The sequence below is a fragment of the Sesamum indicum genome, linkage group LG2 (assembly GCF_026168435.1).
Source record: "Sesamum indicum cultivar Baizhima isolate 11 linkage group LG2, ASM2616843v1, whole genome shotgun sequence".
In the NCBI taxonomy this organism is placed as follows: Eukaryota; Viridiplantae; Streptophyta; class Magnoliopsida; order Lamiales; family Pedaliaceae; genus Sesamum; species Sesamum indicum.
This window is the reverse complement of record NC_142658.1, coordinates 22577028-22588464: the sequence shown is the minus strand read 5'-3', so window position 1 is coordinate 22588464 and position 11437 is coordinate 22577028. Positions and strand designations below refer to the sequence as shown.

At 33.9% G+C, this 11437-nt stretch overlaps 2 protein-coding genes across 3 annotated transcripts; one reads left to right on the top strand and one right to left on the bottom strand.

Moving 5' to 3' along the window:
* Window positions 1-1930: 1930 nt before the first annotated feature.
* LOC105156773 (uncharacterized) lies at window positions 1931-2847 on the bottom strand. The gene has a single exon (XM_011072990.2). It carries the CDS (start codon window positions 2720-2722, stop codon window positions 2192-2194), a length of 531 nt encoding a protein of 176 aa, XP_011071292.1. The 5' UTR covers window positions 2723-2847; the 3' UTR covers window positions 1931-2191.
* Window positions 2848-8189: 5342 nt separating this feature from the next.
* NRT2.5 (nitrate transporter2.5) lies at window positions 8190-10555 on the top strand. Of its 2 annotated transcripts, none has more exons than XM_011072822.3 (3): window positions 8190-8442; window positions 8755-9909; window positions 10005-10555. In XM_011072822.3, the coding sequence occupies exons 2-3, from the start codon at window positions 8765-8767 to the stop codon at window positions 10375-10377; spliced, it is 1518 nt and encodes a 505-aa protein (XP_011071124.1). In that variant the 5' UTR covers window positions 8190-8442; window positions 8755-8764; the 3' UTR covers window positions 10378-10555. The 2 variants fall into 2 exon arrangements, with proteins under 2 accessions (XP_011071124.1, XP_011071125.1); XM_011072823.3 differs by having other exon boundaries at window positions 8591-9909.
* The last annotated feature ends 882 nt before the right edge of the window (window positions 10556-11437 follow it).

The window sequence follows — 11437 nt, the reverse complement described above, 5'->3', positions numbered from 1 at the left end:
ACCTTTCTTTTTGTGTTTAGTTTATATATGAGTGGAGGGGTGGGGGTGTGGATGTGGACGGGTTAGGGCTTGTGCTTTGATTAAATAAGTGGGGGGGCGTAGTTTTCTCAGTTTTCCTTAGTTTTTGGTCGAAATTCGGACAGCAGCTGACTTGTAAATTTCTATTAATACCGATGGCGCTTTAGGTTCTGTGCCACAAACATATTGGAATTTGTCAAAATTTAAAGAATTTATTATCTATCTCCACTTTAATGTTATCAGAGATGTATCTTTTAAAGTCTTAAGTTTTTTGTCCGACACTTTTTTTATGTTTATCTCAATTCCCACTTTTTGTGACTATCTTTAAATAGTTATAATTTATATTTTTTATTTATTTTCATGCATTTTTTATAAATTTAATATTAATTTATTATTCTATATATACTTTATTAAATAACAAAAATTTTTCAAAAAATTATATACACACACGTAATCTACCATAAATTATTAGTTTTCTTAATGTGCTTTCTATCACCAATATAAACAATAGTCAAATTTAATTACTAGTCCATCATTCTTTATTTTTATATCACTTTTGTCTCTCATCTTTAATTTGAATGTGTTGCATTAGTCTTCCATTTATAAAATATCTCGTACTAATAAAATCCCTAACTATTAAATCTAATTAATGAATTCTAAATCAATGGACGAAATATTCAAATAATAAGGGCAGAATTAAAAAAAAAATAAATAAATTCTACCAATGATGTTAATTGGTGCACTTTTAGTACATATCTTATTAAGCAAGATAAAAATGTGTAACAATATAAAAAATGTGTATTAATTTAGTGACTTTAGTCTCATATAACTCTCCTTTTATTTGATGATCATCATCGGAAACTTGATTGTTCACAAGTCGAAATTCTACCAAATGAAGTTATATGTAAAAATGGAACAAGTCCCCAATGGATTATAGGTTTCAATTAGTAATGTATCAATATATTAGGACAAAACTTAGATAGTGTAAATGTAATTTACCTTTACCTTCAATTTGATTCTAATTATAAGTACAAACATCATTATATGTATATATGATAAATTTTTCTCAACTAAAATATAATTGTTATTAATAAAGTACGTGATTATGAGTTTCATCGATTTTTGAAGTGAATGAGGTGGAACTATTTACACATTAAACTTAATTAGAAAAGGGTAATACTCGCCTTCACAGGTGACATATTTATAATGAATTTAATTAGTGACAATAATTATATATGTGTTACAAATTATTTTAGTGATAATTTCATGAACAACTTTTTATTACTTTGGTTCTCATAAAATAATTATGACTAATAAAACTACAAAATTTGTGGATATGTAGTAATATATAAATCCCTTGTGGTTCAGAAATGTACATCTAATACCTATAAAGTTTGTTTTCATCTAACAAATAAATCTCCATGTTCGTCAAAATTTACCGATTTGCTGATATTAATAAAAAAAAAATAGATATTTACCCCCAATTGAATTATTACTGATTTATTATAGTCTAAATAAATCTTTTTATGATTAAATTACCCATATATATCTTTACGCGTTAATGCATGTGAGAAGATATATCTTTACTGTTGGAAGGGTAGTTTAGTTAAAGAAAAATTATTTGAACTGCAATAAATCACTAATAAGTCAATTGAAAGGTATATCAATTTTTATTCAGGTTTTTTTTATTAATATAATAAATTTAATTAATTTTTTTTTATTAATATAATAAATTTAATTAATTTTGACTAACAAAGAGGCTATTTGTTAAACGAAAGCAAACCTCATATATATTAAATATAATGTTTTAAATTTAAAAAAATGAGAGTATAATTCGTAGCTTATTTTCTTTTGTTTCTTTCATTTTTTTTTTATTTTTATTTTTTGAGTGTGCTCCAATTAACAAATGCGATTCAAACAAGGAGAATGATTAATTAGACATAATTTACAAAGCACTAGAACAAATAACCTTTGTCCCTGAGCTAATTAACCAAAAGTACAATACTATAAATATTCAGAATCTAAGAAAACCAAATATCTATATAAAAATATTAAACATTCAACAAAAAAATATATATATATTTTTTTTCATCCGTGCTTTATTTTCGTGCCTTGAAGTTGAAGGCCTGCAATTCGCCGACGTATCAATTCTGAGTGACAACAGGCACGCTCCTCATCGAGATGATGTCTTCTGAGTGAGAACAGCCATGCAACTATCGACCCTCCTCGTCAACTCGGTGGCGTAGTTGGTGAGCGGGGAATTCACTCCAAGCTCTTGAATGGCGTCCCTACAGTCACGTCTTAAAGCCGCGCTGAGATGGGTCTGGGCGGTGCCCATGTCTCCCACCTGCAAAGCCTTGATGCTTTCTTCAATGTCCGAAATAGTCCCGTCGAAATCCTCAGTGCATGTCTGCAGAACCTCAGTCTTGCTCTTAGAGGGCAGCTGGTTTATAGCCGGCATCAGCTTCGGAACCAACCCCTTGAGGCTCCTAGCCTCATCCAGGGCCGTTTGCAGTACGTTCGCCCTCGCGGTCTGCAATGTGCTCGCGCCCTTCGCCATTGCACTGCACAAGTCTTTGTAGGTAGCCATGACGCAGAATTGGTTGACGCCGGCGTTGGCCTCCGCGAAAGGACCCTGGGCGGCGCCGAGAAGGAGAAGAGCGGCCACGGCCGCGAAGAGATAGCTGTAGCTTGTTGGAGCCATTTTCCACTTTGTAGTTATTTTGCGCTCCTTTTTGAGCGTATTAGGTTGGCTCTAGCAAGCAGTTCTTACTTCCTTTACTTCTCTCTCAGTCCACCCGCATAACTTTTTTCTTCTTTTTATTAATTTCTGAGAGACCTACCTTGGAACCAAGAGAGTGCCTTCTTTAAATACTCTATTGCGTAACCATTTTCCTATTTCTTCGTCATTTTTTCATTTTTTCTAGGCAAGTTTATGGCCTTAATCATCTGTCTTTAATTCTCAAACAACCTAAGATTGAGCTTAATTCTAGGCCTAGTTTTGACCCAAGTCATGATAGCAAAGTTTGATCTTTAATTTGATATGAGGCTAGTTGGTGCTGCCGTTCATGTGAATTTATACTTTTATGAATTGTAAAATATTGGATAATAAATTACATCATCATTATGTGTTGGTCCAATTGATTTAAAATTTCGATTACTACAAATTCAGATTCAAGCATAGAAATTTTCCTTTCATATAGCTTCCACATACATATAATCAATTATCAAGCCACATTTTACATGATATTGCGAGTCCGTTATTTATTTATCATCTTATAAGCATCGACATTTTAATCATTCGATTTATAACTAATGAATTTCATATTGTAATGTTATACGGTCAACACCAGTTTTATTTAATATTGAAACCTAAATGATTAACATTTTATGTTTAATTGTATCGAGTCCTTAATTATTTGAATGATAATTTTGTCAACCTAGTCAGTAAAGGAAAGAAAAACCTCAATTTCACCAATTAAATGAGTGGATGCTCGAGAATGAAGCTGTTAAGTTATACTACTCTTTCATTCCTCCAAGTAATTATAAAGAAATACTACAGAGTTACATTGCTCATATGCAAACACGATCACATAAACACAAACATAAGATATAATATTGATGTCCCAAAATATCCATAGCTCGGGGAGGAGTCCAACTTGAAAACAAAATTCCAAAAGAACCTAGGACTACACGAAGCCCAAGGTGAATAAAACCCCAAACCCCAGAAGCATTAGCAGGGCCCTTTAAACAAAAGGGATTGAGAAAGCCCAGGGGCCTCGTGGAAGAGCCTCCTAGAAATTGGGAAATTACCATTTGCACGTGGCAACTGGCCACACTCCATTAGGACAATTTGGAGAAGTGACAACCACTTTAATAGATAAGATGCCCAAGAACCTAAGGGGGACGATTGGCTTACGTCAACCACCTCCTAGAAATATGGGAAGTTTGTTCCGAAAATGAGGCCTATCAATTTTGGGATGAGCCCCAAATGGTTAAAAAGTTCAAGCTGAAGGGTTTTTTTCTATAAAATAGAGTCTATCTTCTAACAAATACTCTTTTGAATCGTAGCAGAATTGAACTCTCTTAACCGGCAGGAGGTGAGAGGTGAGAGTTATAAAAAGAGGTCCTCTTCCTTTGGTAAATGATAATGTTTTCTCAATACTCACACGCATTGCACAAACACTGTGACATTAAATTATTACTCTCTATTACACTTTTTTTTTTAATTTAATTCTTATTCTCATCATTCTTTATTGATTTCAACATTAGAGTGCTAATGTATTTTTTTGCACATTTTCTCTCCCAGACTTGTAAAAAGCTCAGTTTTTGTGATCTTGAGTTGGACCTATTTAAACGGACAATTTTTTTACCCACATCAAATATATTATATATGACAATAATGCAACAAATTAAAGATAAATTAGTATATATTGTGTGTTATACTTATTAAAAACTTTTAGATGTATGTAAAATAAAATAAAATTATTCTAGGGTTATGTAAAATAAATCAAGCTAAAGTTCCAAAAACACAGTTGGTTCGAATATAAAAACTTACGCTTGACTTCACTGTATCATAATTAATTAATTAATTATTATGGGCCCAATTCAAAGTCCATTTGGAAATGCTCCACATACATTTAGTCCAAGGAACCCAGCAATTGAAACCCTTCTCATTTCCACATCAAATTCCGTTGCTATATATTGCCAGCCTCACTTTGCGCCTTGTTCCGCGGTTCGGTGGGTGATCACTTTCCTCTCTTTTCCCAGTTGTTACACGCTTTCTCCATTCTTATCTCCTCACTTGAAAATGAATTTAGCTTTTTTTTTTTTTCAATCCAGAATGAAAATATGTTCATTTTGTAGGGTTGTGTTTTCTTACTAATTGAGCTTCCCTCTTCTTGCATGCCTTCTTGTTTTAGTTGACTACTTGTCCCGATTTTTTCTGTAAAAACTTCGGACAAGTATTGTACCAAACATAATTTTCTAACGTATTTGAAAAAGTATTGTACTCGAAACGATTCTTTTTTTAATATATTTTGAATACGTGCGCTATTCACAACTTTGTTATGTATAGCTAATTAAGTGTTATTCTTTTCTGAAAAAACTTTGACATGCATCATACTAAACGGTATTTTCTAACATACATTGGATAAGTATTGTACTTGACAAGTCCTTTTTTAATACTTTTTGGGCACACGCGCCACTCATAATTCATTATACATAGCCCATTACATATCCTCATTTTTCTTTTCTAAAAGAATTCGGACAACTATCATACTAAACATCATTTTCTAACATATTTTGGACGAGTATTATACTTGATACGGTCCTTTTCTAATCTATTTTGGACACGTGTCTAAACCATAAATTATTATATGTTTTTGTCTGATACGCATAGCGTTCATAACTCGTTACATATTCATCTCAAACACATGTGGTGCTCATAGTTAACTTTATTTTTTAATATATGTACTGCCCATAACTCATTATACATTTGTGTTAGACATGTGTAGTATTTATAACTCATTACGTATTCATCTCAAACACTTAGGATGTCTATAGTACACTTCATATTTCTCTCTTACAATAACTACACATATTTAAACCTGTACGGTGCTAGTTTAACGTGTCTGTGCATTCAAAATATTAGGAAAAATCTTTATTAGTACTTGAAAATGTATTGTAAAGTATGTAAAGAAAATGATAAATGATGGAGTGCTTCTACTGATCTTTTATAAATCAATTATTTCTTGATTTCTATATACATATCTGCAATGGTTTCAGAAATAACGAATAGAGATCATTTTCGTCTCCTCATCCATCACTTTTTGTGCTGTTTTATGCTTTTTTTTTTCCATTCACTTATGTTTATTCAATATTGATTATATATTTAGGTTATGTTGTTTGCATAATGGATCTCATATGAAAATTTTGATTGAAAACATAATATAAAAGAGAGATAGAGAAGAATTTGAGGGGTTGTATATTGTTGCTGGCTCTTCTTTCTTTTTGTGCATGACTTGTCTTCTCAGCTCGAGTGTCAAATCCTTCTTTTTTCCTTTTTTTTTTAAAAAAAAATTGGATAAACGTTGACACATCTTTTCTGAAGTATTTTAGTATTGTACTCGGTGCGTCTGTTTTTTACATATTTTGAATATGTGTGATGGTTATTGTAGCAACATATATGTCACGTGTTGAAAACTGTCCGATTTTTGCACGTGTCGAAAAAATTTACATTATCCGTGCATTCAAATAAATTATTTTTTATTTCTTGATTAGCATATCAAAAATAAATGATCATTCTACTGATCCATTTTTATTCCATTGAATTAAAAAGCCCTTCACCCTTTTATAATTCAAAAGACTTGAATGAAATCTGTATATTACATCCAACTCATTGAAAACTTACATCATACAATATCATAAATTGTAAGTTGTAGTTGATAGGTCTAGAACATGCTCGTCTAGAAAAATCCCTACTATAAATAGAATTTTACTATATATGTAATGAATGATGAAGGAGTATTTCCCATGCACCATTAAAGGGGAAGTTAGCAGGACGACAGGTGAATGCATTGATTGTTTATTATATAAAGCTTATGAACTAATCATAAATATACCATTCCGATAACCATGCAATACATTAATGCTTATAGTTGATTTAAAATGACCAAAACGGGCCATAAGATGTTGAAATCTTCAACAGCATATTAACAAAGGGGCAGATGAAATATTTAACTCTTTCCTTTGTTTTGTGGAATTAGGAGCGAGGTAGCCGCTATACTAAAGCTACTTATATGGTACTAATAGAATGTATTGCAGTTTTTGTTCTTAAGTCTATCATTAGACAATGTTCTAACATAATACATAAATATATGTTTTTTTTTTTTAAATTTACACTTATTTTATAATTATTATTTTTAACTCAGATTATTAATAATTATGTATTAAGTGAAGTAAATTTGAAGAAAGGAAAGGAATGAAAAAAATAAAAGATTTTAGTGAAAATTTTGATACTGAAACTTGATTATTAAAAATGAGTTTCTACCTAATATTTATACGTTGAGCCTTCAAATAGACGGTGACGATTAATCTTAATGGAGCTGCAAGGAGCTCCAAAAATTCTTTAAAATATTTTTAAATACTAGAAAGGCTTCTCAATTATATATAGAGCTTTCTTAATACTTTTCTCAACCTCTAAATTTTTCTAAAATTTTGCATCCACAAACTTTGATATTTCTATAAAATATTCTAATATTTTTTTTTATATATTTTTAAATTCATGTTGCATTCAATACTTTGTGTATTGTGATTTTAATATTAAACTCTAAACATATATAGACCCCTTTAAGGTAGATCATTTTGAAAGTTAGTCATATATATACATATATATATATATATATATCTTGATATTTGTTCTAGAAAAATGAAAAAAATAATTTACTAAATTTAAAAATAAACACTGAGCAGTGCATTAATTGTTTACTAGATACTTGCAAGATTCTATACTAACAATGAATATCCCATTCTTTTGACCATACAATATATTAATGCAAACAAACCCTTCTTGTTGATGTGTAATGACCAAAACAGCCCCCAGTCTACAAGATCTTCAAGCCTTCAACACAACAGCAAATTAACAAGTAAAACAGAGGGTAGATTAAAGTTTTAACTCTTTCCACTGTCGTGTGTGATTCGGACTGAGGTAGCAGTTACTGTAGTTGCTTTGCTTATATAGTATTCAAGATTCACACGTTCTGCTCAATTTTTTACCCTCCAATTTGGAAAGAGCTTTAAGGAGATGTCAAATCATAGCAGGAACATAAGCTCCAATTCATGAGAACCGTAGGAAAAGTCATAAGAGGATCCGAATCTCTGTCTTTCCTTAATCATCATGACTAGCTACCTGCTGACAAGTCTCAACCTTCTAAGTTGCATAGCTTTTTCATTCAGAGGTTCAGTGAGATGAAATACACATGTTTCATGTTTTCCCTTTCTCCTGTTTTTGGTGAAGGGAATAGGAAAAAGTAATCATGTCAGAGGTAATGAATGGACAAAGAGGGCTGAATTGTCAATATGTGCATGAAAGAAAATTCTAAGTATCTAACAGGAATCTGTTACCAAGTCAAGATTTGCACATTGGCTTTGGTTCCCGGTAAGCTGTCCTCACCTCCAAAGTCAATGGATGGAACAAGAAGTCTTCTTGAACATCACTTTCGTAGTACGCAGAAACCTTTGAGCTTGAGACCACTAGCCATTAATAATCCAACTTCGTAAGTAGAAAACAAAAACAAAAACCAAATTCTCATTTGGAAATTTCATTCTTTCTGGTTCCCACATGTCAAAGAGTAAGTGAGCAATGTGACTCGGCGATAGTGTAGGAGTTTTGAGCCTTTGGAACTCCCTTCTTACACAGAAAAGGTCAGTTCTCCAAGATTATAAGCATCAATCTTGTTGATGCAAAACCTCGGAAAGTTTGAAACTTGCGAACTTTGAAAGGAATAGGTTCGCTGGTTTCAGCTTTGAGTTGGTACTATTTTCTAACAACTAGTTTATTGGTCTAGGACAGAACAAGGATACAGATTCATTGCACGTTGTCATATCGGAGACTTCACTGTTATATAAACCAACCAAGATAACTTGTTGTGCTCATCTCCTTTCCAGCACAAAAGGGACTGAAGCAGTTTAGTTTTGTGCAAATCAAAGTTTACTAACTCTAATCTTCTTCTGCAGTTCACGTAACATGGAGATATCTCAGGGTGGAGATGACTCTTATCAAAAGAAATTTGCGCTTCCGGTGGATTCTGAACACAAGGCCACTGAATTCAGGCTATTCTCAGTGGCTGCACCTCACATGCGGGCATTTCATCTGTCCTGGATTTCTTTCTTCGCATGTTTCGTCTCCACTTTTGCTGCTCCACCGCTGCTACCTATCATCCGAGACAACCTTGACCTGACAGCCACTGACATTGGAAATGCAGGAATAGCGGCTGTTTCAGGCGCAGTGTTTGCTCGAATTGCCATGGGGACAGCCTGTGACTTATTCGGGCCTCGTCTTGCTTCTGCATCTCTCACTTTACTCACTGCACCAGCAGTTTACTGCACTTCCATCGCCAATTCTGCTGTCTCGTTCCTTCTGGTCCGCTTTTTCACTGGTTTCTCCCTTGCGACGTTTGTGTCGACCCAATTCTGGATGAGCTCCATGTTCTCTGCAAGGGTCGTTGGCACGGCCAATGGCGTTGCAGGCGGTTGGGGCAATCTTGGAGGTGGAGCAACGCAGCTGATCATGCCCCTAGTGTTTGATCTCATCCATCATATTGGTGCAACCAAATTCACAGCATGGAGAATTGCGTTTTTCATCCCTGCCCTGTTTCAGACTTTATCAGCATATGGTATTTTCTTTCTGGGCCAAGATTTACCAGATGGGAACTACTCACAACTTCATAAATCAGGAGACAAGCACAAAGACAATTTCGCACAGGTTTTCCATCACGCAGTCACAAATTACAGAGGATGGATCTTGGCTTTGACTTATGGTTACTGCTTCGGCGTTGAACTCACAATAGACAACATAATTGCGCAGTACTTTTACGATAGATTCAATGTGAACCTTCACACAGCTGGAATTATTGCAGCCAGTTTTGGGCTGGCAAATCTTTTCTCCAGACCTGGAGGAGGGATGCTGTCGGATCTTATGGCAAAGAAGTTTGGAATGAGAGGAAGGCTGTGGACTCTGTGGATCGTCCAGACGTTAGGCGGAGTTTTCTGCATTCTTTTAGGCAAAGTGGGATCTTTGGGTGTATCAATTGCTGTGATGCTCATATTCTCCGTCTTCGTTCAAGCTGCCTGTGGGCTTACCTTTGGTGTTGTTCCTTTCGTTTCAAGAAGGTATGCTTTCTGACTAGTCATATACATCAACTGAAATGTGTCAATCTCCATTGCACCTAAATTGCTTAAACCTTCATCTTTTTCTTGCTTACCAGGTCTTTAGGCATTATATCTGGGATGACTGGTGGCGGTGGAAACGTAGGCGCAGTTCTAACTCAAGTAATTTTCTTCAGAGGATCGAGATACTCCACAGAAACAGGGCTAACATTGATGGGGGTCATGATCATATGTTGCACCTTACTAATTACATTGATACACTTCCCACAATGGGGTGGAATGTTCTGTGGACCCGCGTCTAAAAGCACAACAGAAGAAGACTACTACATGTCTGAATGGAATTCAGCAGAGAAAGAACAAGGTTTCCACAAAGCTAGCTTGAAATTCTCAGAGAACAGCAGAAGTGAAAGAGGTAAAAGGATTGGATCAGCGCCCACGCCCAACAACAGCACTCCCGATACATATGTCTGAACTTAGTATATTCAGCATCTTTAGTTGTTTAGAAACTCCTTTCAAAGTTGTTCAAATGGCAAGTCTTTGTTGCAGCAATATCTGGTGTTGGACATTGCTGGCTAAGGTGTGTAAAGAATTGTAAGAAAGGTTATTTTACAATCTCAAGCAACCAATAAGCTAATATTTGTATTCCCAACTTCGTTTTGCATCAGATCCACATGATTTCTGCATTTTCTCACGTCACTTATGTGTGTATACCGATAACAGGAAACCAGCACAGATAAAGATCTTTACATAGGAATTCATACCCATCACACGTTGTACCACAAATATGAATGGAGTTCGATCAAGAAGCTAAGGGATTAGGCCGAACTGAGAAGCCCAAAACAAATGTCTGATAAACCGTGAAATTAATGAGCCTTGTGATGGCCCAGTCGGTATCTAATAACCAATTAACGACTTTCAGTAGAAAAACAGCGCACTAACACGAAATATCGTATGCTCTTATTGGGCATAGTTAACCTAGCCCATTAAACGTACTCCAGTTTCCTTGATTAAGAGAAAAGCCCAATACACAAAATTAAAGTGGCTAACTGAATGGTGTTATTTCTGTTTTACATTATCATTTTTTAAAAAAAGGATAATTATATTTACTTTTGATTTATAATTTATTTACATAAATCAGCCTTATCTTCTACATAATTATACAAACCACCCCTAACAGCTAAAAAATAAGGGTAAGTTGGTGTAATAATGTTGATATTTTAGGAGATATATATATATAATTTATATGAAAGACAGGAATAATTTATATAAACAATCAATAAGCTAGGTGTAAATATAATTATTTGTAAGTTATTTGAATTCTTGATTCTATATCTTTCTGTCTCACTAAGATATTAAAAGTGCAAGTAATTATAATCTAATAGAAGCAATTAGTGATTGCATCATTTTGTTAGGAGTATGGGACTCATGTTTTTGGTCCTAATTATTTCTTAATCACACAACAACTTAACTAAAACGAAACAAAAGTTGACAACTTTTTGGCCAAAAATAGAGGTGAGCAGCTTTTTAGCCT

Bases quoted from the DNA above. Each gene is read 5' to 3' on its own strand.
- LOC105156773 (XM_011072990.2), bottom strand. From the start codon at position 2,722: ATGGCTCCAACAAGCTACAGCTATCTCTTCGCGGCCGTGGCCGCTCTT.
- NRT2.5 (XM_011072822.3), top strand. From the start codon at position 8,765: ATGGAGATATCTCAGGGTGGAGATGACTCTTATCAAAAGAAATTTGCG. The intron at 9,910-10,004 runs GTATGCTTTCTG...CTTGCTTACCAG, and splicing joins GTTCCTTTCGTTTCAAGAAG to GTCTTTAGGCATTATATCTG.